The following is a 24,787-nucleotide window of genomic DNA, read 5'->3' as shown; positions in this document are numbered from 1 at the left end:
AACCCAAGTGGTTTTGCCTACATCTTAAGGTCTGTTGCATATAAAAGTTTGGTGTCTTAATCTCTTACCGTTTCCGAGATCTTGCTCAAACAACTTCTCATTTTAAGGACAGGAAAACACGCGACCGGAAGTGAATTTTACAAAGATATTTGACGTTACTCTAGACATTTTTAGTCTGAATAACATATTTAAAATTCATTTCAAATACTTTATCTACAGAAGATATTAATGGGAAAGAAAAATACTCAAATTATGTCGTTTTTCTCTTATAACCGGAAGTTGACGTTTTTGTTTCCGGTGGGACTAACATATTTCGAAACTACAAAAGAGATGCAATAATGTGATGTAAGTATTAATTTAAAAAAGGAAAGTTGAAATTTTACGATTTCTTTGATCACTTCCTTAAGCGACCGGAAGTGCAAACGACGAACGAAAAGTAGCGACCCGGCTAGTACCTATCACGAACTATAATCCCTGAAAGTTTGACATTGATATCTCTTGTCGTTCTTGAGATTATCCGCGGACAAAATGTCATTTTGAAATCAGAAAATGGTCTGTAACTTGGCACCGGAAGAGAATTTCCAAAAAATCTCTCAGATAGATCAAGTTCATGTTACAACACACTTTTCCTGAAAATTTCATGTAAATCCATCCAATAGTCTTCGAGAAATCGCGTGCACAAAATTAGAAAGTCAAAAAAATAAGAATAAGAACAATAATAATAAGAAACAGTAGAATCACTATAGGTCTTCCGTTGAAAACGGAAGACCTAATAAGAAACAGTAGAATCACTATAGGTCTTCCGTTGAAAACGGAAGACCTAATAATAATAAGAAGAAGAAACAGAGTAAAAACAATATGTTCCCAAACTTCGTTTGGGGAACATAATTACATTTAAAATCATCTGTCCCTGGCACTTCGTCATTAGCATGTTTTACTGTACTACAATCTTAGAATTCATTCCATTTAAATTCTACAGAGGTTACTGTTGTAAATTTTAAGCATTGTAAGATAAGATATATACTAGTAGATATTTGACAATTAAACTATACTCTTTAAAACCATTATCAAGTTCTTTTGCAATTCTTATGCAAGTATATACATTGTGAATATCTAATGCACCTTGTACTCCAATATTCTTCAATACATAAAATCTTCCTAATTTTCAGATGGCATTATCTAAATTGGGTATTCCTCTCACAGCCTTTCTGGAATGTGGCATTGAAGAATGTGACAGCAATAGCGAGTTCTACTGCAACCCTTATCATCAAAGATTGTGCAAACAATGCAGAGATGAACATCTGAAAAGTCCAGAAAACAAGAACCATGAGGTGGTTCCTTACGAGCAACGTAAATGCCAACTTCCTGTGGAGAAATGCAAGATCCACCCCAATAAAGATGTGGACATACTCTGTGAAGAATGCCAAGCCCCACTGTGTTCCAAATGTGCAACATCAGGGAACCATCAAAGACATACATTTGTTGATCTAGAAACAAACTATGCATAAAAGTTAGTGCTTTGTAAGGAAGAACTCTCCCAAATTCATGAGTATTTTCTTCCCATATCACAAGATTTCAAGAAAGAAATAAAACAAGATGCCATTGAAATTAAAAACATCATGTACAACATCGGAACATCCATGAAAATTGAAGGGGAGTCCCTGAAAAGTGTGGTGGACACAGTTGTATCTGAGAATATCAAGCAGGTAAACCAGATAGAGCATTCACTGTTAGAAGATTTAAACACCCAATACAAGACATTGGATGATTACATCACTTATCTTAATAACCTTGTCAAAGAGCTCCACATATGCCTGTCCTCTAAAGAATCCCAGAAATTAATATCTGAAAAGAAACCAAAGATCCAATCCATACCAGAGACAACAAAACATGTCACACCAGGATTTACTGCTGGTCAATACAGCAAAACTGATGTCGCCAAATTACTTGGTAAAATACATGTCCCCAACACTAAGGCTAAGAAGAGAGAAATCAGGCCCATTGAAAGTGTCTACAATACAGCAATGAAACCTACACATAAACAGATGAAAGAAGACAGAAAGAAATTTGACAAGAAACAAACAATAACACTATCTTCCACTGTCACCAAGGTCAGGGAGTTCAATATACCAGGTGTTTGGAATGTACACCATGTATCCCAAGATGAATCGGACAGACTCTGGATCAGTGACAGTGAGGGTACCGTGGTACAAACAGATCTACAGGGGAATGAGATACAAAAGATAAAAACCAGTGGTAGAGATCAAGGTTACCACACAGTCATACAGGACGGAGATCTGATCTTTACAAACAAAGACAAGAATGTCATCAACAGGATAACACAGGATGATAATATCACTGATTTCATTAAAACTGGATACTGGGCAACACTCAGCATACACTCCTCCCACATTAACAGGGACTTACTGGTGGGGAAGGTGAAGGATAGAGAGGCTAAAGTCACCAGGTACAACAAGACAGGAAAAGAACTACAAAACATACAGAGGGATAACAAAGGACAGGAACTGTATAGTAGACCAAACTACATCACAGAAAACATCAATGGAGATATCTGTACATCAGACAATAATAAGGGAGTAGTGGTGGTGAATAAATCAGGACAACACAGGTTCTCCTACACAGGTCAGAAGTCAGTGTTCTATCCCTATGGAATCTGTACTGATGTCCTCGGTCACATCCTGGTGTGTGATAGTAACAGTAACTGTATTCACCTTCTTGATCAGGACGGTCAGTTTCTATCTCTATTACTCAGACATCAACAAGGCATAAATCGTCCCCGTAGTGTGTGTGTGGATGATGAGAACAATCTCTATGTGGGACAACATCTCACCAACACCCTGAGAGTGTACAAGTATCTCCAGGGATGCTTAATCTGTCATATTAATCACAGCATGTGTTAAGAGTAGAGAACTTAAAATTTCTATAATTAATTGTTAAATATGATCTATTCTCCACCCTACATCTTTACCAATTTAACTGATGTATTGCTTGGAGTGAAAGTGTAATTGTTATATATTTAAGGAATATTCCATAGTTTTGTGTGAATGATTGGTTGTAAATCACACAGACTTAATTGTCACGTAGGCTTATTTCACTTCAAAAAAAATGCATATTTGACAAGTCTGTGTGATTTACAACCAATATTTCACACAGAACTTAAAAACATTCCTTATATTTACATTTTACGTCTTTAAAAGCAGCAAATATAAACTAAATGTCTGTGTGATTTACACACCAATAATTTACACGAACTTAAAAACATTCCTTATATTTACATTTTACATCTTTAAAAGCAGCAAAAATAAACTTAAAACTTAAAAAACTTTGAATATCTCGATTCCCAATATCAATATATTTTTTAAATAATGTCTCTGTAGCCTCATTGTAAGGTCGCACTTGCGCGAGTTTCTTCATGTAAATTTCTACGCAAGTAGCATTAAAATCAATTTCATAGTTGTTATAGTAGAAAAACACAGCAAATGTATAATAATGAAGTGTATAAAGTGTATAGAAAATACTTAAATGTTACAAAACATTTTAAATACATACATGTAATAAAACAATTATAATCTATTGAGTATTTATTATTGATATTTATATCATAATCACAACACAAGTTGAAGTCTAATAACCTGTTTTATTTTAAGAAGTATTTTTCAAATATGAAATTATTATATTAAAAGTCAAGATTAATTAAGGGGGCAGGGAACATGAATTTCACAATTTTCGTCCCCCTTTGCCCAAAGATGCATTAAAGCTAAATTTGTTGAAATTGGTTTTGTGGTTTATGAGAAGAAGCTAAAATGTTCGAAAGTTCACGACTAGCAAATGATGGACAAATATAGATCGAAAACGGTCACCTGAGTGACTCGGATGACCTAAAAAATATATTTGCTCCTGTACTTTACAGAGCTTTGAATATCAAAAGTTCATTTTGAAACAATTTAAAGTAAGGAAAATACCAGTGACTGGATACCACAAAGCACCATTGGTTATGCCTTCTGGGAATTTGTCCCCACAATGGTTAGCTGTGTGCATGTTGCCGTGTTTGTAGGAATACGTCTTAGATATCGAAATAAATACATCATCATCTGGAGAAGTCACATATTTAGGATTACCATTGGCTGAAAAAAATATGAATAAAGTGAAAGAAATCGAGTTACATTTGAGTGTTAGATGTTCACAATTCATAAATTTCTTTGTTTTGAAATGTTTGCAATTTGATACTTCCAGCATTGCATTAAAAATTTCAATTCTTGTGATTCTAGATTATTGACTCTAAGAAACTGAAATTTATATATGTATATTCTGTAGGTTTAATTTTTGAGCCTGTTTAGTTTCATATGTACCTGTTGAAATTCTCATTGTTATACCTTTAAAAATTGTTTCTTATATATGCGGTCCCAAAAAATTCAGTGTTTGACTGCAGAGTGAAATTTGGACCTGCCGATGAGATATTGGACCGCTTACATCACACTGTAGGCAGGATGAGCTAAATCTTATTTGCATTCATTGGTATTTGACAGTGATGGAATTCACCTACTTTAAGGCCAAGATCTAGTAAATGATTTAGACTAACTTTGTGGTGCTAGATCCATTATGACGTCATAATCAATTTCAACTTCTTTTTCCTGTACTTTATGGCTCTGATAGAATTCTGTAGAAAATAAGGTATTTTCATGGAATTCAATTTGAAATCATTTGAAAAGTAACCCCGATACTTATATTAAATTTGACATTATTTTAAAGAAGAGGCCAGGAACACACAAATTACCATTTTCTGAGAGACTGTAAGCAATTTGGATACATTTCCTTTGTCCGATATGGAAAAAACTCCCATGTTCATGACTGGTTTTCTTAATTTTTCATTGAAAATGACAGTTTAAAATATGATTTTTCATCTTGTTTACCTACAACATATGCCCCAAAACACATTATTTGACCAAGCTAAAATTATTAAGCATCATTAAAGGAATTTATTTCTCAAATTTGATAAATCTGTAGGCACCTTTCATTTACTAGATCTTGACCTTAACTGCAGTGCAGGTGAAAGAAATCTACATCATGGAAGCTAGCACAAGATACATGTATGTCAAAAAAATTAAAATAAAAGGTATAACAAAACTTTTATTGACTGTGCTTTCAGGCAACATGCCTTTTGTCGACCCCTCGAACCGAACTGATCGCCTTCAGCTTAACAGCCTCTGGCAAACAGTTTGGTTCTTGGGTCTGACAAAACACACATTGCCCTGAAACACAGTAAATAAATGTATATTATAATTTAACCATTTTTGATATTGTAAGCTTATATATTGACTCGTGCCCTCCTACCATTTGGGTAATTATCAAAGGGATAGTTGGCAACTAGTGTTCCTCCATGTAGATTGGCTGAGAGGACAAATGGTATCTGTTGAGTCCAGTTCATTACAGCGGAGGTCTCTGGCTGGATCGGGGCAGTATTTACAGCAAAATAGTCTGGAAAATTCCGGTTCAAATCATACCCATTCTTGTTACTTCTGGAATTATGAAGAGAAATTTATGTCACATCTGGATGAGCCTGGGTGATAGATTTTATGCTTGCTGTTCAATCCCAATTGTTTATAATTGTTCTACCAATATATACCAGTATACAAAATGAAATATATAACTTAATTAAATTCATTATGATAAAACAAAACAAAAACTTTTTTCTTGATAAATAAACTGTCTGTCTATTTTTCTGTGGAAACATTTTAATTGGTGGGGGTGTTAAGTTTGTAGGTAAACAAAATTTTACTGTTTGTGGGAATGTAACTTTGTGGGACTTATTTGTGTATATAGAAGATTTGATCACCTGATACATTGACTAAGTTATAGTACATGGAGATGTGAATTCATGGGTAAGGATCACCCACAAAATCCACAAACATTGGTCCCCCACGAACAATTATGATTCCACAGTACACATATAAATAAGCAGCTTATAAATACTTGCCTCCCTATAATTCCATAGCAGTCCCCCACAGTTGCCTGACTGAAACCATCTGGATTCATGGAGGGCATGATATGGACTACAGTATTATTGAGGAAGTGTGTGATTGTGTTGTTGTTGCCGTATGACGTCAGATAGTATTCCACTAGATGTAGCAGGACCTCACGACTTACAACCTGTCAACGAAGTCATTTAAATAAGTGGCAACTGGAATATGAGAATACAATGCAGGATCACTGTCTGTATTAAACCTTTATTCAAACTCTTTTTATACAAAGACGGATACAGCCAATCCACAGATATTAATTGCAATGGGTTTTTTTTTTTGGTCTCTGCATGGCTACATTCTTAACAATTCTTTGAAAAAATTATACGGTTAAATGAACTTGAAAACAGCAGATAATGAAATTTACATCTTTAAGGAAAATTTTTAAAGTCCAAATAATTAAAGATATAAATTGACATTAATTATTAAAGTATTTATTACTGATATTTACTAAACATGTACCATGTTGGTATTGAATCATATTTTACCACCGTTATGATTGCCTAGGGTTCCAGTAAATAAGCTCAATTCAAAAATACTAGGATGTATTTTTAACTTTTAACTTTTTTAACATAACTGGTAGTCATTGGAAGGGAAACATATATCCTGTGAATTCCTTCTATAATTATATGTTTATGAATTATTTTTTTACATGCCATTGGATAATGATGAATTGTGGATATAGCAAAGTTAATCCACAAGTCCCAAGGACTTTGCTATAAGCATGATAACCAAGTTGTACTGTACATAGAAATGATAAGTTTTTTTTATTCAGAATTCAGTCTTTTTGAACATTCTGTGTCACCTTATTAAGAAATTGACCCATGAAAAAATGGCCAACATGTTCTGGAGAGGAACTGTTGAAAATATGAAAAAGTAATTAGTTCCAAAGGCATGACAACGAAACTGAGTATGACAGACACACAATTAACCTTTAAGATCTAAACTCCAGTATCAACACCATGCATTCATAGAAATGTGTGAATGGACTTTAAGGGTTGATAAAAACATCTTGACATAAATAAAAGATGTCAATGGTTACCTCGTTCCCATGCATGTTGCCTACATATTTGACATGAGGTCGCAGTGTCTCGTGTCTATCTGGATTTATTCCAATGGCAATAACCCACAGATCCATGTCTGAAAATAGAAAGAACATCCAAAATGTGAAAAATTTTACTGTTCATTCAATAATGGAAAAGTACAATCCAGCACAAAACTATTTTGTAGTATATGCCTTAAATTTGAAATAGATTTGACTTTGGCAAGACCAAAGGAGCACAAAAATTAAATCACTCAGGGCTGTGCCAATTGCATTTATATCTAAAGTTGACCTTCATTATCTTGAACTTTGAAGTGAGGTAAAAGATCTTAATGTATTTTAACCTGGATATCTCAAATCATTGCATATCTCAAAGATTATTTCTTGGTCCCACGAGGTACAAGATAATGAGGTTTGGCTCTATTTAACAATTTTCTCAATTTGGGTATAAGATACATACAACCATCAGAAGAATATGATCAAACTAATGCTCATTGACAAACGGTTTTTACTTGAAGAGAAAGAAAGTAGCACATGGACTTGAAATTGTCCCTTTTTTATTGTACAGTGATGTTCATGTAAGACTAGTAGTGTTTTAAAAGAATTTCACAGAAATATGATTTTTATTAATCACTGCAACACCACTGTATTGTGGCCATACATAACAATCTTGAATCAAAATATCATAAGGATGCTTTCATTAAAGTCTAACAATTTGATCCCCATACTTATTGAGAAAACATTTTTTTCCAGATATAGATCAGCGTATTAAGAGTACATTTTTGTGTCCCACCCCTGCTGTAAGACCCTTTTTATGCACAGACTTAAATATACACTAGTTGAGACTGCTTACATAATAATTTTGACATTTTGTATTTTGACTAATTCTTTGAAAAGATTTGTATAGACTATTCTGATGCATTTCTAAGTGAGTCTTTGGACTTGCTTTTTGTCCACATCCCTGCCTTGGGGGTCATGGTTTAAACAAATATAAATCAATATGTACCATTCATGAAGATCGATGATTGCAGATAAATTTACAGCCTTGTGGTTCTCAAAAATTTTTTTTTACTATTTTTAATATTTACTATATACTGTATTTCCATGAAAAACTTTTGATCTTTCTTGGCCCCTGAGGAGCCATGTTTTGAGGAACTGAAATCTTTATCATATCATGGTATTCAAGATATTGATGTTTGAGATACCAGAGTTCAACTGTATTTAACATGAATTGAATGATGAAGATAATAGAGTTTTGTTAGTGCATGTCTTTCAACTGTACCTCAAATGACATTATTTTTAGATCAACCCCTCACATTAAACAATAACAAAGATAAGTGACTAATGTCTGAGCTTGAAAGTTAAAATTTTAGAAGATCACTACCCAAGTTTTTGGAACTTGTGTCCAATCCCTTTGACATATTGTCAATAAAATATGTCCAAAACAAACAATATATTCTTGTTGTTTGAAAATGCTTTAGAAACTCATAAATTACCAATTCTACCTGCTTAACCTTTTTTTATGCTTAACAAATCTAAGTAGAGAAGAGTAATCTGCTATTAAAAATAGATATAACATTGTGATTTATAACAGGATCTAAATCAAAATTCTGCTCCTTTATCCTTGGCAAGTTGCCATTTTAATTTGTTCTCTTACTTGAATTTCACAGTTTTGATAGATGTCTCATGATCATCCAAAATAAAGTTTGTCAATAAGGTGTTAAATACCCAAAAAATTTCACCATTCATTTTCCATTCATAATCATTGAAGGCACACCTTAAGGCCTAAATCATGGTTAAGTTTAATATTTATCAATTTTACAAAATTTGGCCCCACTACTCTAACTGTATAATGTAGCCCTCTCAATTTTTTTCTCCTAAAGACATCAGATTAAAAATATTGGAGAGAGCTACAACACTGCAGCTCCCACTACTCATACCCCAGGGGGATGGAGACCTTTGAATTCCAAAATTTTGTTAAGTATTGTAAAAGATGCTGCATGCAAAATTTAGGTTAGATTGGTTCAGTATAGTTTCAGAAGTGAAGCTAAATATGTTGAGAAGTATGATGATTCACATTATAACTTAATTACAGGTGGAAATACAATAGATTTCAGTCAAATGGTAAAATATTTCTTTTGGGTGAAAAGTTTCAATATGTTGTAATTTGTAAATGATCAGTAAGCGCAAACAACAAGTAGAGCCCAGTGTTTTAGGAGAAAAGGACTGACATCTCTAATCTATTAGAATGTGTTCATGCAGAACCAAGAAAATGCTACTTCTTGTATTCTTCAAATCTTCCGATTTAATACCACAGATTAAACTTAGATCCAGATTCATAGAGTGTATATCACTTTACTATTGAAATCATACATACAGTGAAACCTGCTTAATCCGGCATGCACTGGGAGACAAATTTTTCGAATAAACAAATTGTGAAGAACATGGTAAATAGTAAAATAAGAATAAAAATAAAGATCGGAATTCACAGTGACAGTGAAATGGATTGCACAGGTGTCAGATTACACAGTTTTTACTGAAGTAACCAACTTTGTACCAGAACGGACCTTTTCCATAAGGTGTAATTAAATAATTACATGAAAGTCATGTAATCATGTAATTACAGAAGTGAAAAATCTATTTCACACATGATAACCAATAGTAACTAAAATTTCAAAGAATAACATAATTTTCACAGCACTTATTTGTGAACATTCTGAACATATTCTGATGGATGAATGATGTCAATTATTTTTTTTCTAAAACAGTTGGCATTACCTTCTGTTGGTGCTTTTGTTCATTGACAAGCATGAAACTTTTTGAACAGAAAATTTTTCCACTTGTTTGAAAATGATTGTAGATACTTATATGTATTTCTACCCCAGGAGGGTAAATATGTAGCATAACTACCAAGAATTGATTTTAAATATATCATTTAATTAGAAAAATCAAATCCTTTGAATGATGTCATTTGCATGAATATATAGTATGTATATTATATAAATATAATCAGCCTGTGTGTTTCTGTGAATAGACAGGTAGGTTTTTGAAAGAGAGGAATTCACTGAACAGAGAAAAAAACTTACAGAGATTCCTAACATCCAAACATCTCAACACATTTCTACTTACTTTCAACAGTTTTCCCAATGCTATACAGCTTGGTCAAGTTGGGGTAGGTACTAGACATGTTCTGGAGGAACTGTTGGAGACGCACATTGTCATGGTAATTAAAGTCCAGACTAAGGACACTCCCCCAGAGGAGCACACTCAAGAAAACAATCTTCATTTTTTCCTGAAATATTCATATAAAAAAAAAAAACATATTTTTTTCCTGACTTCTTTCAGCTGTGAAGTAATTACATTGATTATGGCAAAAGTTCGGATCAATTTGATATGATAAGGTAGTTAACAGTATCATATTTCCTTTTCATTTTTGAAATGACTGTTTGTGTTTGCTTAACCTATCACAGGTGGCAAATAACTATCAAGGCAAAATTGTTATTGATCCAATTTATAATTTCTTATATTCATTGACTTCTTATCAAAATATTTAAGAAAAGTTTCTTTTAAATGGTCATTCCAATATTGAGGACCTTAGAATCAAGGACGCTATCAAGCGAATTAACATTCAGTGGGTAAACCAAGGACATATTGTGTAGTTTTCTTGACAAACTTGCTACACAAGATATTTTTATTTCAAATTATAAGTGAGTATCTCCTCTGTTTTTTCTTACTTATGGCCCCCCAAAAAATTTCAAGCTTTACTTCCAGTGACCTTGACATTTTGGAATTTTCCTCCAATTACTAGCATGACTAGAAAGTTAGATTTAGAGAATTTAAAATGAGCTTACATTGCCTTAAATGTTTAACTTTTACAAAGGTTTATGACCCTGAGAAGAATTTTATACTGCATGCTCTAATGACCTTCCCCAAATGACCTTGTGCCATAGCCAACATTGACCATCTATTTGTCAGATAACTATAAAAAATATATAAATAATATATATGAAATGTTTCTCTATTTCAAAGTTTCTGACAGAGTCTGACATTCTTATACACATTTCAATACTAATTTTATATTTAGGGTGGCATAGTTATTATAAACATTTCATAGAAATAAAGGAAGCAATAAGATCTGACAGATCCCATTTTTTTCCATTTTAAACACAAATATAACCTCTATTATAAGAATTACATTAATTGTTTTAGTAGAAGGCTATAGGCTCATAAATGTATTCAGATACATAGTTTGTTATTTGTTCATGAGAGAAGAACATTTAAAAAGCTTCAACACATTTTTAACATATCTAACTTAATTTGTGCAATGAGCCAAAGAAGGGGGGGGGGGGGGGGAGTGGAATATCAGTAATGCAAGGGAATATAATCTATGGGTAAGTCTATACAAGGACACAGAAGATTTGTTAAAAGTTTAATCTATTTCATTTTTCAGGGCCCATAGAAGGGACACAAATATCAATTTTAGTAGATCATATTGCTTAAAACAAGAGGCCCAGGGGCCACATCGCTCACCTGAGCACTGTGGCTAGGAAAAACGCAAAAATCAGTTTAGTATTGAAAATCTTAAATACATAAGTGGTCCCGAACTACCCCTAAAAGGGAGTGGGGGGGGGGGGGTATGAATTGAACAAAATTGAATCTACACTAACTTAGGATGCTTACATATTTTTTTTTGACTAACTGTGACTTTTTTCCCTACAAGTTTGAACTTTCATTGTGGCCCCACCTACCCCTGGGGGTTATTTATTTGAACAAACTTGAATCTACACTATCTGAGAATGTTTCCATATAAACACCGGTATGACCCACCATGGCTTTGCTGTTCTTGAGAAGAAGATTTTTTGAAGATTTGTCCTATATATTCCTATGTAAAACTTTGATCATCCGTTGTGGCCCCATCGTACCCCTGGGGGTCATGATTTGAACAAACTTGAATCTACACCACCTGAGGATACTTTCACATAAATGTAACCAATCATAGCTTTGCTGTTCTTGAGAAGAAGATTTTAAAAGATTTTTCCTATATATTCTTATGTAAAACTTTGACCGTCCGTTGTGGCCCCACCCTAACCCTGGGGGTCATGATTTGAACAAACTTTAATCTACACCACCTGAGGATACTTTCACATAAATATAACCAATCACAGCTTTGCTGTTCTTGAGAAGAAGATTTTTGAAGATTTGTCCTATATATTCCTATGTAAAACTTTGATCATCCATTGTGGCCCCACCCTACCCCTGGGGGACATGATTTGTACAAATTTAACTTTACACTACCTGACAATGATTCCATATGAGTTTCATCTTTCCTGGCCCATTGGTTCTTTAGAAGAAGATTCTTCAATGATGCCATTAATTTTTTGCTATTTTGTAATTATCTCCCCTTGAATCCCCTTCACCCAAGAATACTCTGTGCCAAGTTTGAATGAAATTGGCCCAGTGGTTCTGGAGAAGAAGATGAAAATGTGACAAGTTTACAACAACGATGCCAACAACAACAACAACGACGATGGACAACGGACAAATTTTGATCAGAAAAGCTCACTTGAGCCTTCGGCTCAGGTGAGCTAAAAATTGTAAAAAAAAATTATTGCACATATTATGTACTTGAATATAGAAGATACATGTATATATATATTCAAGATCTAATGTCAAAATTTGATCATATTAGCAAGAGTGAAGGGACACAAATTTCACAATTTTGGTAGAGGTTACTAATAGAAAAAAGAGAGCAAGTAAATGAATCAATGTTTTTATCTAATGATTTTTGCAAATTTAAATAAATTCAAAGAGTGCATCAAATAAAAATTCAAAAATTTTAATTCTGTTAAAAAATATTTTATGAAAATTTACATGTTTGTCATGAAAACATCTTACCTGTTGCAGAGTTTTAAATTAATAAAGATGTCAGGGAGGATCCTCAGCATAGATCACACACAAGAGATCTACTTCACATTCCTAAAATCAGACATCTATATGGCAGGTATCCTCAGTCTCTGGGTAACAGTATATATAGACAAGATAAAGAATGGTCAGGTAAACAGTCCTGGAATGTAAATTATATCCTCTCAATTTAGACAACTGTCTGCAAGTACCATGCACATACAAGTAGAGAGTTATATGTTATCTAATTTGTTCCTGTTCGAGGGGTTAAGGCATTTCTTAAAGTTTCCATATTAAGTGAATTGTATATTGATATTTAAAGCCAGTGGCTTATTGCACATGACCTCACAATTGCAAAACATACTTGTTTTGCCTTTTTTTTTTAAGATTGAAGGACTGATATAGCCATGTAAAACATAAAACTGTCAACAAGAAGCAATGAACAAACACAGTTAGTTGATAAAATTATCAAACACTTTTTGGTCGTATGGTTCATCAAACCCTTTCAACATTCATCTCATTTGACAATGGTGTCAGCTCGTGATTTACTGCACAGTACAGGACAATATGTTTTTAAAGTGAGTTTTGATAGTATGATGTCAATAAAATTAGAGGATAAAAGGGCCACAATAGTCTTCAGAGTAACATTTCTTCAGATAAATTTAAACAAGAGGCCCATGGGCCATAATGCACACCTGAGTAACTATGGCCCTTCTTGTTTTTCATCAGCAGATTCTTTTTCCTTTATATCCCTATGTAAAAATTTGATTGCCCATTGTGGCTCCACCCTATCCCTTGGGGTCATGTTTTGAACAAATATGAGTCTACACTATCTGAGGATGTTTCCTTATGAATATGACTAATCATGGCTTTGCTGTTTAATTTACTTTGAATGTTTTTATTTTAATAAAGATATAAATATAAACAATGCTTACGCGGGTTATGTATTTTTTCTGCAATTGCTGCGACGTTAATTCCTGTACTAACAACCAAAGAAAGCATTTTATTGTTTAAGTGGATGTTTCCATATAAATATGACTGACCATGGCTTTGCTGTTGTTGAGAAGATTTTTCTTCATATATATATATATATATATATATATATATATATATATATATATATATATATATATATATATATATGTATCCAGGGTTGTCCCTAAGAATCGAAATAGCAGGGGATATATATATATATATACATATATATATATATATATATATATATATATATATATATATATATATATATGTATCCAGGGTTGTCCCTAAGAATCGAAATAGCAGGGGATATATATATATATATACATATATATATATATATATATATATATATATATATATATATATATATATATATATATATATGTATCCAGGGTTGTCCCTAAGAATCGAAATAGCAGGGGACTTTAAAAAAGTAGAAGGGGGTCTAGGGTTCCTCCTTACAGGGGTTTGAGGAGAATAACCGGGGATTACATCATAATAGGCGGGGAAATTTACCGGCCCCCGGGTCTTAAGGACAACCCTGTATACCTATGTAAGACTTTGATTAACCATAGTGGCCCTACCCTACCCCGGATGGTCATGATTTGAACAACTTCAGTCCACACTATGGATCTAAATTATGTCAGACAGCTTTCTATAATTTTCATCTTTTGTTTTCAATGAGAAGAAGATATGAAATGACCCCACTCAATTATTATCTCCCCTTGGAAGAGGGCCAAATATGAATTCCCTTCATCCAACATCCTCACAATGTCAAGGTTTTGTGATTTCGGAACTCCACACAAACCCTTGACATAAGTCGCTATTTAAAAGCTGGGTTTGTACATGATGTAATGGGTAATTATAAACTAACCAATGAGAATATATTTTTTCAAATCTGTCGTTTTCAAATGGCCCAACTCCAGAGCATATCTTTTGTGGTTTTTAGGAGGACAATCGTCCAAAAATTTATCCTCGATGTTTTGTTTAATGTAACTAGTCACAAATTCTACAATATTGACACTTTCCATTTTAAAGATGAGTCATATTTGTTTACAGAACTTTCCAACAATAAAAGCTGTTTTCTGATTGGTTCCAGTCCTAGACCAGGAACAAATGAAATAGTAGCTGATTGGTTCCAGTCCTAGACCAGGAACAAATGAAATAGTAGCTTTCTAGCCCAACTTTTAAATAGCGACTTATGTCAAGGGTTTGTGTGGAGTTCCGAAATCACAAAACCTTAACATTGTGAGGATGTTCATCCAAGGGTACTCAGTGATTCTGGAGAAGAAGATGAAATTGTAAAAAAGTTTATGATGATGACAATGACAACAGACAACAGTTGAATTTTAATCAGGGAAAGCTTACTATATGTTCACTTTTAAGTATGCAAGGTTGTTCTTCGTTGTTTGTTTGATAATTTATGCCTTGCTATAATGATGCACGACAAAAATGAAATACTGATTTGTAAAAAGCTTTAAAAGAAATCAAGTGTTTCTTATGGGTTTCATAGGAGCCAATTTGAAAAGAGCTCTTCCACAATATTTTTTTAAAATCAATTTTCAATCCATTCTATGTTTTGAGTTTATGATAAAGAGTATAATTTAAACTAACTATAAATTTAAAGTGGATTTCCAAGGGTAAAATAATGTTAAAATTCAGAAATTTTCTTTATAATAGTTAAATGTTCCCAATCTGTCAAGTCTGAAAAAAATAATCAGCATTATATTTCTTTAAAAATCAAAATGTCTCCAATTTTATCACTTCGTGTTTTAAACACTGGATATAAATGGTTTCAATAATTGATACCATTCATCAGTGGTTGAAAGGGGAACAACCCTCTCTCACTTAAATGCAGTTTTTTCCTGTAATGACAATCTAACAGAAGATGGGGGTGAAATATGATGAGGGGAATTTGTCAGCAATGTGATGAAACACATGCTTTTCTCTTGTATATGAAGCTATATAACTTCTCCCTTTGTAATGCTCAAAATAGTAAAGAGATTTTCGTGTTGAGCAAATATGAACATCCTATCCCCATCCAAAAGTTGTGGAGGGAAAACAAAAATCTTTCTTGAGCAACAGAAGCTAAACCCTTTGACCTCCTGGCCCTCAAAACATCCAAGCTTTTTTAAGTCTCCATTAGACCAATGCATGATGCAAATAAGAATATACATTTTCTAACTTACTGCTCAAAATTTAAAGAGAGACAAAGGGACATTTACATGGACAAGGGTAGCTCTAAAAATCGAAATTAAAAATGTAGCTCTACTGATTAAAGACCCAAAGAGTTTATACAATGTTAAACTGTTCATCTTCCATCTCTCTGGAAACAATTTTCCTACAGCTCCTATAGTTTCCATTTGATTTCAGTTAAACTTAGTATACAAGTAGACTCCACAAGATAAATAAAATTTCTGTGAACTTCTAAATAAAAAATTCTGTGAAATTCTAGAGGTTTGGTCCAATTTCAATAAACTTTGTACACATGAAGATGTCACAAAAGTGCATAATTAGCATTTTACCTGACCTCTAGGAAAAAGCAATAATTCTAAAGATAAAATTTTAAGATTTTATAAAGAACAATAATTCTAAATTAGTGGAGGTTGTGACTTTTGGATATACATTTTGCTCAAGAGTAGCCAAGCAATGAATCCTACTTATAATACTTTCATACCATACGACATTGTTCAGACAAGTTAAATATAATTTCTGTAGGTTTATAGAAAGCTATTTCTACTAAAATTTAATTCACTGCAGCTTGAAAAATCAAGAAAAAAGCTATACCTAAATATACATGTTAGGAATACAACATGCATGAAAAAATATCTGCAAAGGTATTTCTGTCTCTTACAAGTTCTATCACTGATTAATTGTTGCAAAATATATTAATAATGAAATATTTTCATCGCAATTTGAACAGAGGAAGCAATTTTTGTCACTCATTTTAAAGTATATTGAAGTGGTCACAGTTTTGTTGTTCAATTACCTCCATGCTGTTTATTGTTTGGTTCTATATTCACTTCAGGTATGTAAATGTCCACATTCTCTACAGTATCATTACCTTAAATTATAGACAGATTTTCTTATCAGTGGCAGCTTTTATTGTAAATATATTTATTTTAAATGCACTTCATTTTATCAAATTCTTTGTTATGCCATACCAATACAAAGAAACAGATAATTGAAAGGATCGAGTTATTCTTCCTAACTGAAAATTCATCTTTCTCTTCCTTATAATTTTAAATACAAACCAGTAGAGCTACAGTATTGTCAGAACTTCTGGTTTTAAATTGAGTAGGTAGATGGATGCATAATAAATTACACTTGGATTAAAATTAATTATACACTCACCATTTATGCTTCTTAATCCTCAAAAATTATAGTCTCAGTGACTTTGATGTTCCTATTTATTCATCATATTACTAAACAATAGTAATAAAGTTGATCAGGGACTGTTTACAAAGAATAATAAATGCTGCTTTCTGCTACTTTTGATGGGTTGATGACTCTATGGCACCTATAAAAAGAAGAGTTATAGAATTTACAAGAGTCATGTCTGGGTACCTCTCCATTCCTTAAAATTGAGTAAGGAGACGATCAAGGCTCATTACTTTTAAGGAATGGAGAGGTACATGGGTATTGACCTACTTAAAAGTCAGCTGTTTAAAATGCCCGTAACAACTGTTTGTCAATACATAAAATTAGATAAAATATGCTTTTAAGATAATTGAAATTGAAACTGACCAAGTAAATTCGACAAAATAACACATCATTTACAATCAACAGATTTTTTCTATAGATGTATCAAAAAAAAAAAAAAAAGAATCTTTGATGGAATGTACTGACTTTATCAATCATAGTTTTATCATTTCTGTGAAGATGAACGTACCACTACAGCTGTTTCTCCATAGGTGCATGATCATCCTCCCTACTTCAACCTGCAAAGTTTAATTAGATTAAATACACATGATTCACATCAGCATGAATGAAATTACATTCCTAGGCCATATGTTTCTAATAGTTTTTAATGTAGATTTCCCTTGTTTTTCTGACTTTTGTTAGAGACAGTTATATATCAATAGTTTTGATATATGCATGACTGAAACAAAAGTACATGAATCATTATTATAGTAATGTATTCCAAAGTGTCAGTGTGACACAAATGCCCCCTGCTGACATTGGAAGTTTTCATTATGTGAAAGACTCCAAGAGTGTGAAAATAACAATAAATGGAAATGGCACAAAAATTTAAAAAAATATCATTGCTTCTTTTCTTTTCTATATACCACAACATACTTATTAAAAGCATGATTAGAATTTTTCACAATCTAATTGGGTGATTTTTTTTTCTTCTGAAAATGGGTTGATTAATACAGAACTCATATTTGATGTGTAAGCCATCAATATAAAGAGACACACAGATTATCATTATCTACAAGAAAAATATTGAAAAACTGTGAAATAGAAATTTTGAAAGTCTAAGGGCCATTAAACTTTCATGGGCCAATCATGACATTAAAACTCAAATGGATCTGTATATGTCATTGATATCAAGATTGAGACATACAAAAAATCAGCTCATTAACTACTGGGTACATGCACAGCAAAAAGAAGTCTGGAAAACTATAAATAATGAGAAATTTTTAAAGTCCCATAACTTTTGTAAAAATGGGTCATGCAATCAACAAAAAAGTTGAAAAGTTGCATTTGATAGATGTAAGTCGTCAATAGTCAGAGACATTATAAAAAAAATCAACTCATTACTTACAATAAGCAGAATAGAGAACAATGAATTATTAGAAATTTTCATAGTCTAAGGGCCATAACTGTAAAAATAGCTCATTATTTAAAATAATATTCACAAAACTTGAACTTGATCTGTAAGTCATCAAGAAACACATCAAAAATCAGCTCATTATCTACAACCATAGCAAAAAAAAAAAGTCAGGAAAAACTTTGACAGAATGACACATGGAAAGAGGTAGCACTATATTCCCCAGCCATTTCATGGCAGGCCATTAAAAATAAGTTGCAATAAAATACTTTTCATATGCCAATACTATCCTCTATCTAAAATCCTTCTTAATACTTTTAAGCATATATACATGTATAGTGGTTTGGGGTATATGGACCATAGATATCAACCTGAATAGTTTAGTGCATGGTTTAAGAGCACCTGACTAATAATACAAGGGTTCCATGTTGATTCAGTCCATAAATTTCCTCCTTCCATTACATTTAATCCAATTTGAGCACTGCTGGACAGGTGAAAGTCCTGCCAGGGGCTAAAGAAGCTAGGGTGTGTGTCTCTGAGAGCAAAGGCAATCTAAGGAGGGAGGAATGTAGTGGTTTCATTTACCTATAAATTCCTTTGTCAGAAAGAAATGTTGCAATGGTGAGCATTGTTGTCCATCAACTGTTTGTTCCTTTATATTCCTTTCTAAAACTTTATCCTCTTATTTTACGTCACTCTAGTCCCAGCTAACTATATATGGGAAAACAAGCCAATCTAATCAAAATCCGACTTCACACTCTGCACAGATCTAAGAAAAGTCTGATTTTAATTAGATTGGAAAACAATCAATTTAGCTAATTAATTACATGCATGGACCTCAGAGAACTGCCATTCTTTAAAAGATAAGTAAAAAAAAATTCCAATGGACTTAAGCCCTGTTATGCCCCAATTTAGACCCATGGTCCATGATTTGAACTAATTTGATTTTTCATGAAATGGCAATGCATATAAATTTCGCTTATTATGACATATTGCTTGGAGAAATTGTTTAAACTTTAAGATATATATTCCTATGAAAAACTTTGACTCCCTATTGTGGTCCCATACTGAGCTCTACTGCAGCCCCACCTAAGCTCTAGGGTAATGATTTAAACACAATCAAATCTACAATCAATATTAAGGAAGATATCTTTTTATTCTGAGATTTTTTTATTAATCAAACTCAATATTTCATTAATCTGAAAAAAAAGGTGACAACTTTAATTATAGAGAAATTTCAATTCCCAATTACCAAAAGTTGAAAGATGCTTTGTTGCAAGTTTAATTGAAATCATTATGGAGAAGAATCCTGGATAAATGCATGACAACAGACCTAAGGCAAATCTAAAGATAGCAGATGAAAGATGGGCAAATTTTAAATGGAAAAGCTCATTTGAGTCAATGACTAAGGTGAGCTAAAATTACTATGTTAAGGAAATTTCTCTAACTTTGGATCAGAAAAGCTCATCACTTGAGTCTAAAAATCTATGCCCCAGTTGAAATTAAATACTATTATAGGCCAATGTTTACCTATGTTCTTATGAAAACAATGTCTTTTGATTAAAAACCTGATCTAGGAGATTATTTCATCATAACATAATCTGAGTATAAGTTTTGACCACTGTGTGATTGTTTTGATGCAGATCGAGCTCCATTTTCTGAACCTATAGTCACAGTGACTATACATGTATACTGTTCTTTAATCCAAGCAAGCATAGAATGTCAGACATCAGATATTTATTACTACATGACAGGCATTATGTTAGGTGTACATTAAATATTCATTAGGAAGACATTAATTTATTGATCAAACTGCATACCATTTCCATCTTTAAATGCAGTAAAGCTTTTTAATCAAGTCAGAAAAAAATCCTCAATCATCCTAAATAAATCAATAATAAACTATGGCTACATGGCAGACAAAGTAAAAATTTTAATCAACTGTTTACTATATCTGAAAGTCATTAAGAAACAAGCTGTCATAAGAAGGGATCCAGTTATATTTAACTCACGTGCAAAACCATGAGGTCATTCTATCCACCTTCAAGCAGCTTTAGCAACTGTTCCAGGGTGAATGATTGTACAGACAGCTGTAGGCATTATAGTGTCGAGATTCCTGGGCACTTTATTTCACGTCAAGCACTTTGTAGAATTAGTTGATACACCTGATGAGAAGGTAAAACATAAATAAAAATATATGCCTGTAGGGCAAATAAAAGCAATCTTATGCCATTACTACATCTGTAAATGACTTACAAATTTACCATGTTTACATGAGGTGAAATGTACAAATCATATTTACATTGCAAATAACGTTGTGCCAGCAAAAGCAAAGCGGCAAATAGTTATTATCATTATATATATGCACAATGCTGAAAAAAAAATTAATGTCAATATTAAAATATCTCCCAATCTAGATTTATATCACATTTATAGGTCTTTGTTAGAGATCTGACTTCCCTTCCATTGAATCACAAAGGAAACAGATAATTGACATGCAATTTTTTAAATCTTACACCTATAATTATCGATAAAATATATAAATCTTTCTGAAAATGCAGCAATATGTAGTCATATAACTAAGAATTGCTCTTGCTGCATAATTTTTTTATACTATTAAGTAGGATATTCCTCAGATAAAATAGCAATACATGTTTATTTCCATGTAAAGTTATATATATTCTTTCTTCTATGATGTTTGCATGATTGTTGCTTGAAAGGTTAATGAATATGCAAATTATCCCTTTAATTAATTACTATCTACTTATGCTTATACTTTTTTTGTTAAGTGGAATCATATACCATAATATAATGTCTTCTCCACACTTACAACTGACATCAATTCATTTTGCATAGATTTATAGAACCTTAAAATATTTTATTCAATGCAAGACCTGTACCATATTTCAAACAAGGTATAAACAGTTTTAAACTTTAAATAACTAACCCCCCCCCCCCCCCCCCCTTCCTCTCGCAAATAAGACCATGCAAGTCAAAAATTATAAATTAAATTTAATGTTATGTTTTAACATTACAATTTTTCCTTACTAGCGTTGTTATCTTAAAGAAAACCTCCACAAATCAAAACATGGTCTAGCACTTTTACGATTTTTTCTCTCTATAAAATGTCAATAGATTAAATAGAAATCAATACTAAATGTTTACAATAGGCCTGGAATATTTGACTCTGTTATAAAGGGAGAAAACTCTGACAGTCTTAAACATTTCAAGTTAATAGTTTTAATATTTTTACCACTATAAAAATTTCTTTGGGTTGGGGGGGGGGGGGGGGGGGACAGAGATGGAAAATTAAAGGACACATGACACAAAAAATATTTTGTCTGCATTCAATGTATTTATCATTCTTAAAGGACACATGACACAAAAATATTTTGTCTGCATTCAATGTACTTATCATTCTTAAGTAGGAGGAAGGGGAAAAGAAGAGGAATAGAAAGAAAGAAAAAATGAAAGGAAGAAGTAAAGTTCATATTAACTAGAGTGTTTCAAGGAATGCATGTGTCGCCTGCTTTGTAGCTTCATTTAGCTTTTTATTTACTATTTATAAGCATTATAGACTGATAGTTCATGCATTAATTTGCCTGCAAAGAAAAAAAATGGCATACATGGATAGTATGACTGTGATAGAATCTGAAAATCAAAGAAAATATTGTTCCATAACCCTCAAATGAATAATTATTATTAAATTGAAATTATTAGAAATAACTCTTTGTCAGTTCATTAATACATGTTTCCAACAATCCTCCAAAAGAAATTTCAGTCTGTCTTTACTGCAATTGTCAGTGTACACGATTCATTGTAGAATACCGATCCTAATGTATTTTTATGATATTTAAATATAAGTTTGTGTGGTAACTGAATATCATACAGATTCAAAGTACTTTTTCATGAGCTAAATGTGTTTCCAATAATCATTCAAAAGAGATTTCAGTCTGTCTTTACAGCAAATCTTAGTCTACATGATCCATTGTGGAATACCGATCCCGATGTATTTTCATAATACTTACATATAAGTTTGTCTGGTAACTGAATATCATATGGTTTCAAAGTACACTATCATGAGCTCTTAAACATGCATTAATGCTAATTATCTAAACCCTGCCTCTCAAAATTCAAAAGTCATAAGTTTAATTAAACTGCCCGAGATATTTTTTGCAATGTAGGTCAAAGGTCAAGATCAAGTGGATTGTAATGCTGCTTGGTATTTTTCATATTGTCTTATAACAAACAGTGCACATGCTAAATAGGATACTAGACTTATCTCTTAAATCTCAAAAATATGCTGTATATCAGCACTATGAATTTATTTTGAAGTATTCAGTCACAGATCAAGGTCAAAAGTAACGAGGTCGGTAACCATGGTAATTTACAACAGCCATAGTGCTAAGCAATATATGTGCAAAATATCAAATCCATACCTCTTACAGTTCTTGAGATATAGGGTGTGACGGATGGACAGACAGACAGACAGATGCCAGGTAAAGGTGATCCCTTAGTGCCACTCTTGCTCTGCAGGTGACACAATAAGTGTGGGGATAAAAGAGTGGTTTAAGTGTGAGGAGAAATAAGACAGGAAGGAGGGAGGAAAACCGGTCCTACTAAACAGAGTACGCTAGTACGATAGAGTACTTTAGAGTACGCTAGTAAAATTTAATAATTTAATGCAATTTAACTACTTTTTGTATGTTTTTCTACTTTAGTTAAACATAATGAATATATATTTTAAATTAGATTTGTATGTTTTCCTTATTTTAGGAGTTATTTCAAATTCTGATTTCAGGTGACGGTTTATCGTTTGATCCTGATCTAATTTAACTTGAACATGTTGAAATGTTTCATTGTTAATGTAAAAAATATTTATATAGGGCAATAAATTTAATTTTTGATAAAATTTAGTTGAAGTTAGTAAGTCTGAAACAAAATATTAATCGAGATCAGAGTGTTAATAATCTTTAACAGTTTTATGCATTGAATCATGAATGTGATTTTCTTGTCAAAATAGCGCTAAAAACAAATATTTTGAAATAAATATTGCAATATTAGTTTATAATAATGTTTAATCGAGTTATTTTTACATAAATAAACAATTTAATTGCATTAAACTACGCATTTTTTTCTAGCGTACTCTTTAAAGTACTCTATCGTACTCTAGCGTACTCTGTTTAGTAGTACCCGAGGAAAACATCCCTCAGTCATTCTATGAAAAAAAGGATCAATTCAGGGTATAAAACACAAAAATTAAAAGATTTAAATCATCAACTGACCAACATAATTCTCTAAAGGACATATTGGTGCACTTGAAAAAAAAGAAAGAATTATACCCACAAATCTGTATCATTAACTTTTTACAACAATTTTGATAACCAGCAGTCATAAGGCAATGTTTTGGAAATTAACACTTAAACAAGACTCATTATTATGGTGATAAACTTGCTGCAGAACTGTAGCATTATGGTGTTATATTTAAGTCTTTGACCATAACAGTACAGATCTCATAATGTAAATAAAGTGCAATTTATGGCGCAAGATTTTCTGCGCACTTTGGGGATGTATTTCGTCACTTTCCAGCATTGGTCAATAAACTACCTTTCATCCCCTGATTGTAGATATATTCTATAACCAATCTGTATATTTTATCCACCTCCTAACCCTTTGTCTCTACGAACAATAAACTCGCTTGTTGTGAATTTATTGTCAGATGGCATAACGAGTTTATTGGTCTGTAGAGACGACTACAAAAAAATAAAACTTTTTATACAGTACCTTAAAGGTAAAAATAACATTCCAGGATTGCTGTTAAGGAAGTTAAATTTTAAAAGAGACAATTATTATTGTCTAATTCAGTTGTGCTTCTTTATTGGCTGTACTGCTCTTATATTCCTATGCAGCAGAATTTATTCAAAAACTTATACATGAGAAGAAGAAAACACTTGTTGTGGTTTGCCGAATAATTTTGCTACCTGATCAATACACAGGGCTCACGGCAGGTGTGACCAGTCACAAGGGATGGTTACTCCTCCTAGGCAC

The 24,787-nt window shown here is 32.4% G+C and overlaps 1 protein-coding gene and 1 pseudogene across 4 annotated transcripts in view; one reads left to right on the top strand and one right to left on the bottom strand.

The window, feature by feature from the left end:
• The window catches only part of LOC133172043 (carboxypeptidase D-like), a 35,945-nt gene extending 13,414 nt beyond the window's left edge, over positions 1 to 22,531 (bottom strand). The window contains exons 1-11 of one of the 4 annotated variants that reach the window (XM_061306845.1): positions 22,488 to 22,531; positions 20,752 to 20,904; positions 19,325 to 19,450; positions 17,855 to 17,903; positions 17,317 to 17,482; positions 12,976 to 13,144; positions 10,210 to 10,372; positions 7,081 to 7,178; positions 5,996 to 6,168; positions 5,353 to 5,537; positions 3,984 to 4,145 (exon numbers count right to left, since the gene is read on the bottom strand). In XM_061306845.1, the coding sequence (XP_061162829.1) occupies positions 3,984 to 4,145; positions 5,353 to 5,537; positions 5,996 to 6,168; positions 7,081 to 7,178; positions 10,210 to 10,366 (775 nt within the window). In that variant the 5' untranslated portion in view covers positions 10,367 to 10,372; positions 12,976 to 13,144; positions 17,317 to 17,482; ... (2 more) ...; positions 20,752 to 20,904; positions 22,488 to 22,531. Of the gene's footprint in view, positions 1 to 3,983; positions 4,146 to 5,352; positions 5,538 to 5,995; positions 6,169 to 7,080; positions 7,179 to 10,209; positions 10,373 to 12,975; positions 13,145 to 17,316; positions 17,483 to 17,811; positions 17,904 to 19,324; positions 19,495 to 20,751; positions 20,905 to 22,487 lie in introns of those variants that run through there. The other 3 variants (XM_061306846.1, XM_061306847.1, XM_061306848.1) reach the window with 3 other exon arrangements.
• On the top strand, positions 1,170 to 2,970 carry LOC133172041 (tripartite motif-containing protein 2-like; annotated as a pseudogene).
• Positions 22,532 to 24,787: the final 2,256 nt, after the last annotated feature.

The sequence above is a fragment of the Saccostrea echinata genome, unplaced genomic scaffold, assembly GCF_033153115.1.
Source record: "Saccostrea echinata isolate AGI-Se365-2 ecotype Australia unplaced genomic scaffold, CSIRO_AGI_Sech_v1 ptg000054l, whole genome shotgun sequence".
In the NCBI taxonomy this organism is placed as follows: domain Eukaryota; kingdom Metazoa; phylum Mollusca; class Bivalvia; order Ostreida; family Ostreidae; genus Saccostrea; species Saccostrea echinata.
Note: the sequence above shows the minus strand (reverse complement) of the source record. Positions and strands in the feature narration are given on the sequence as shown.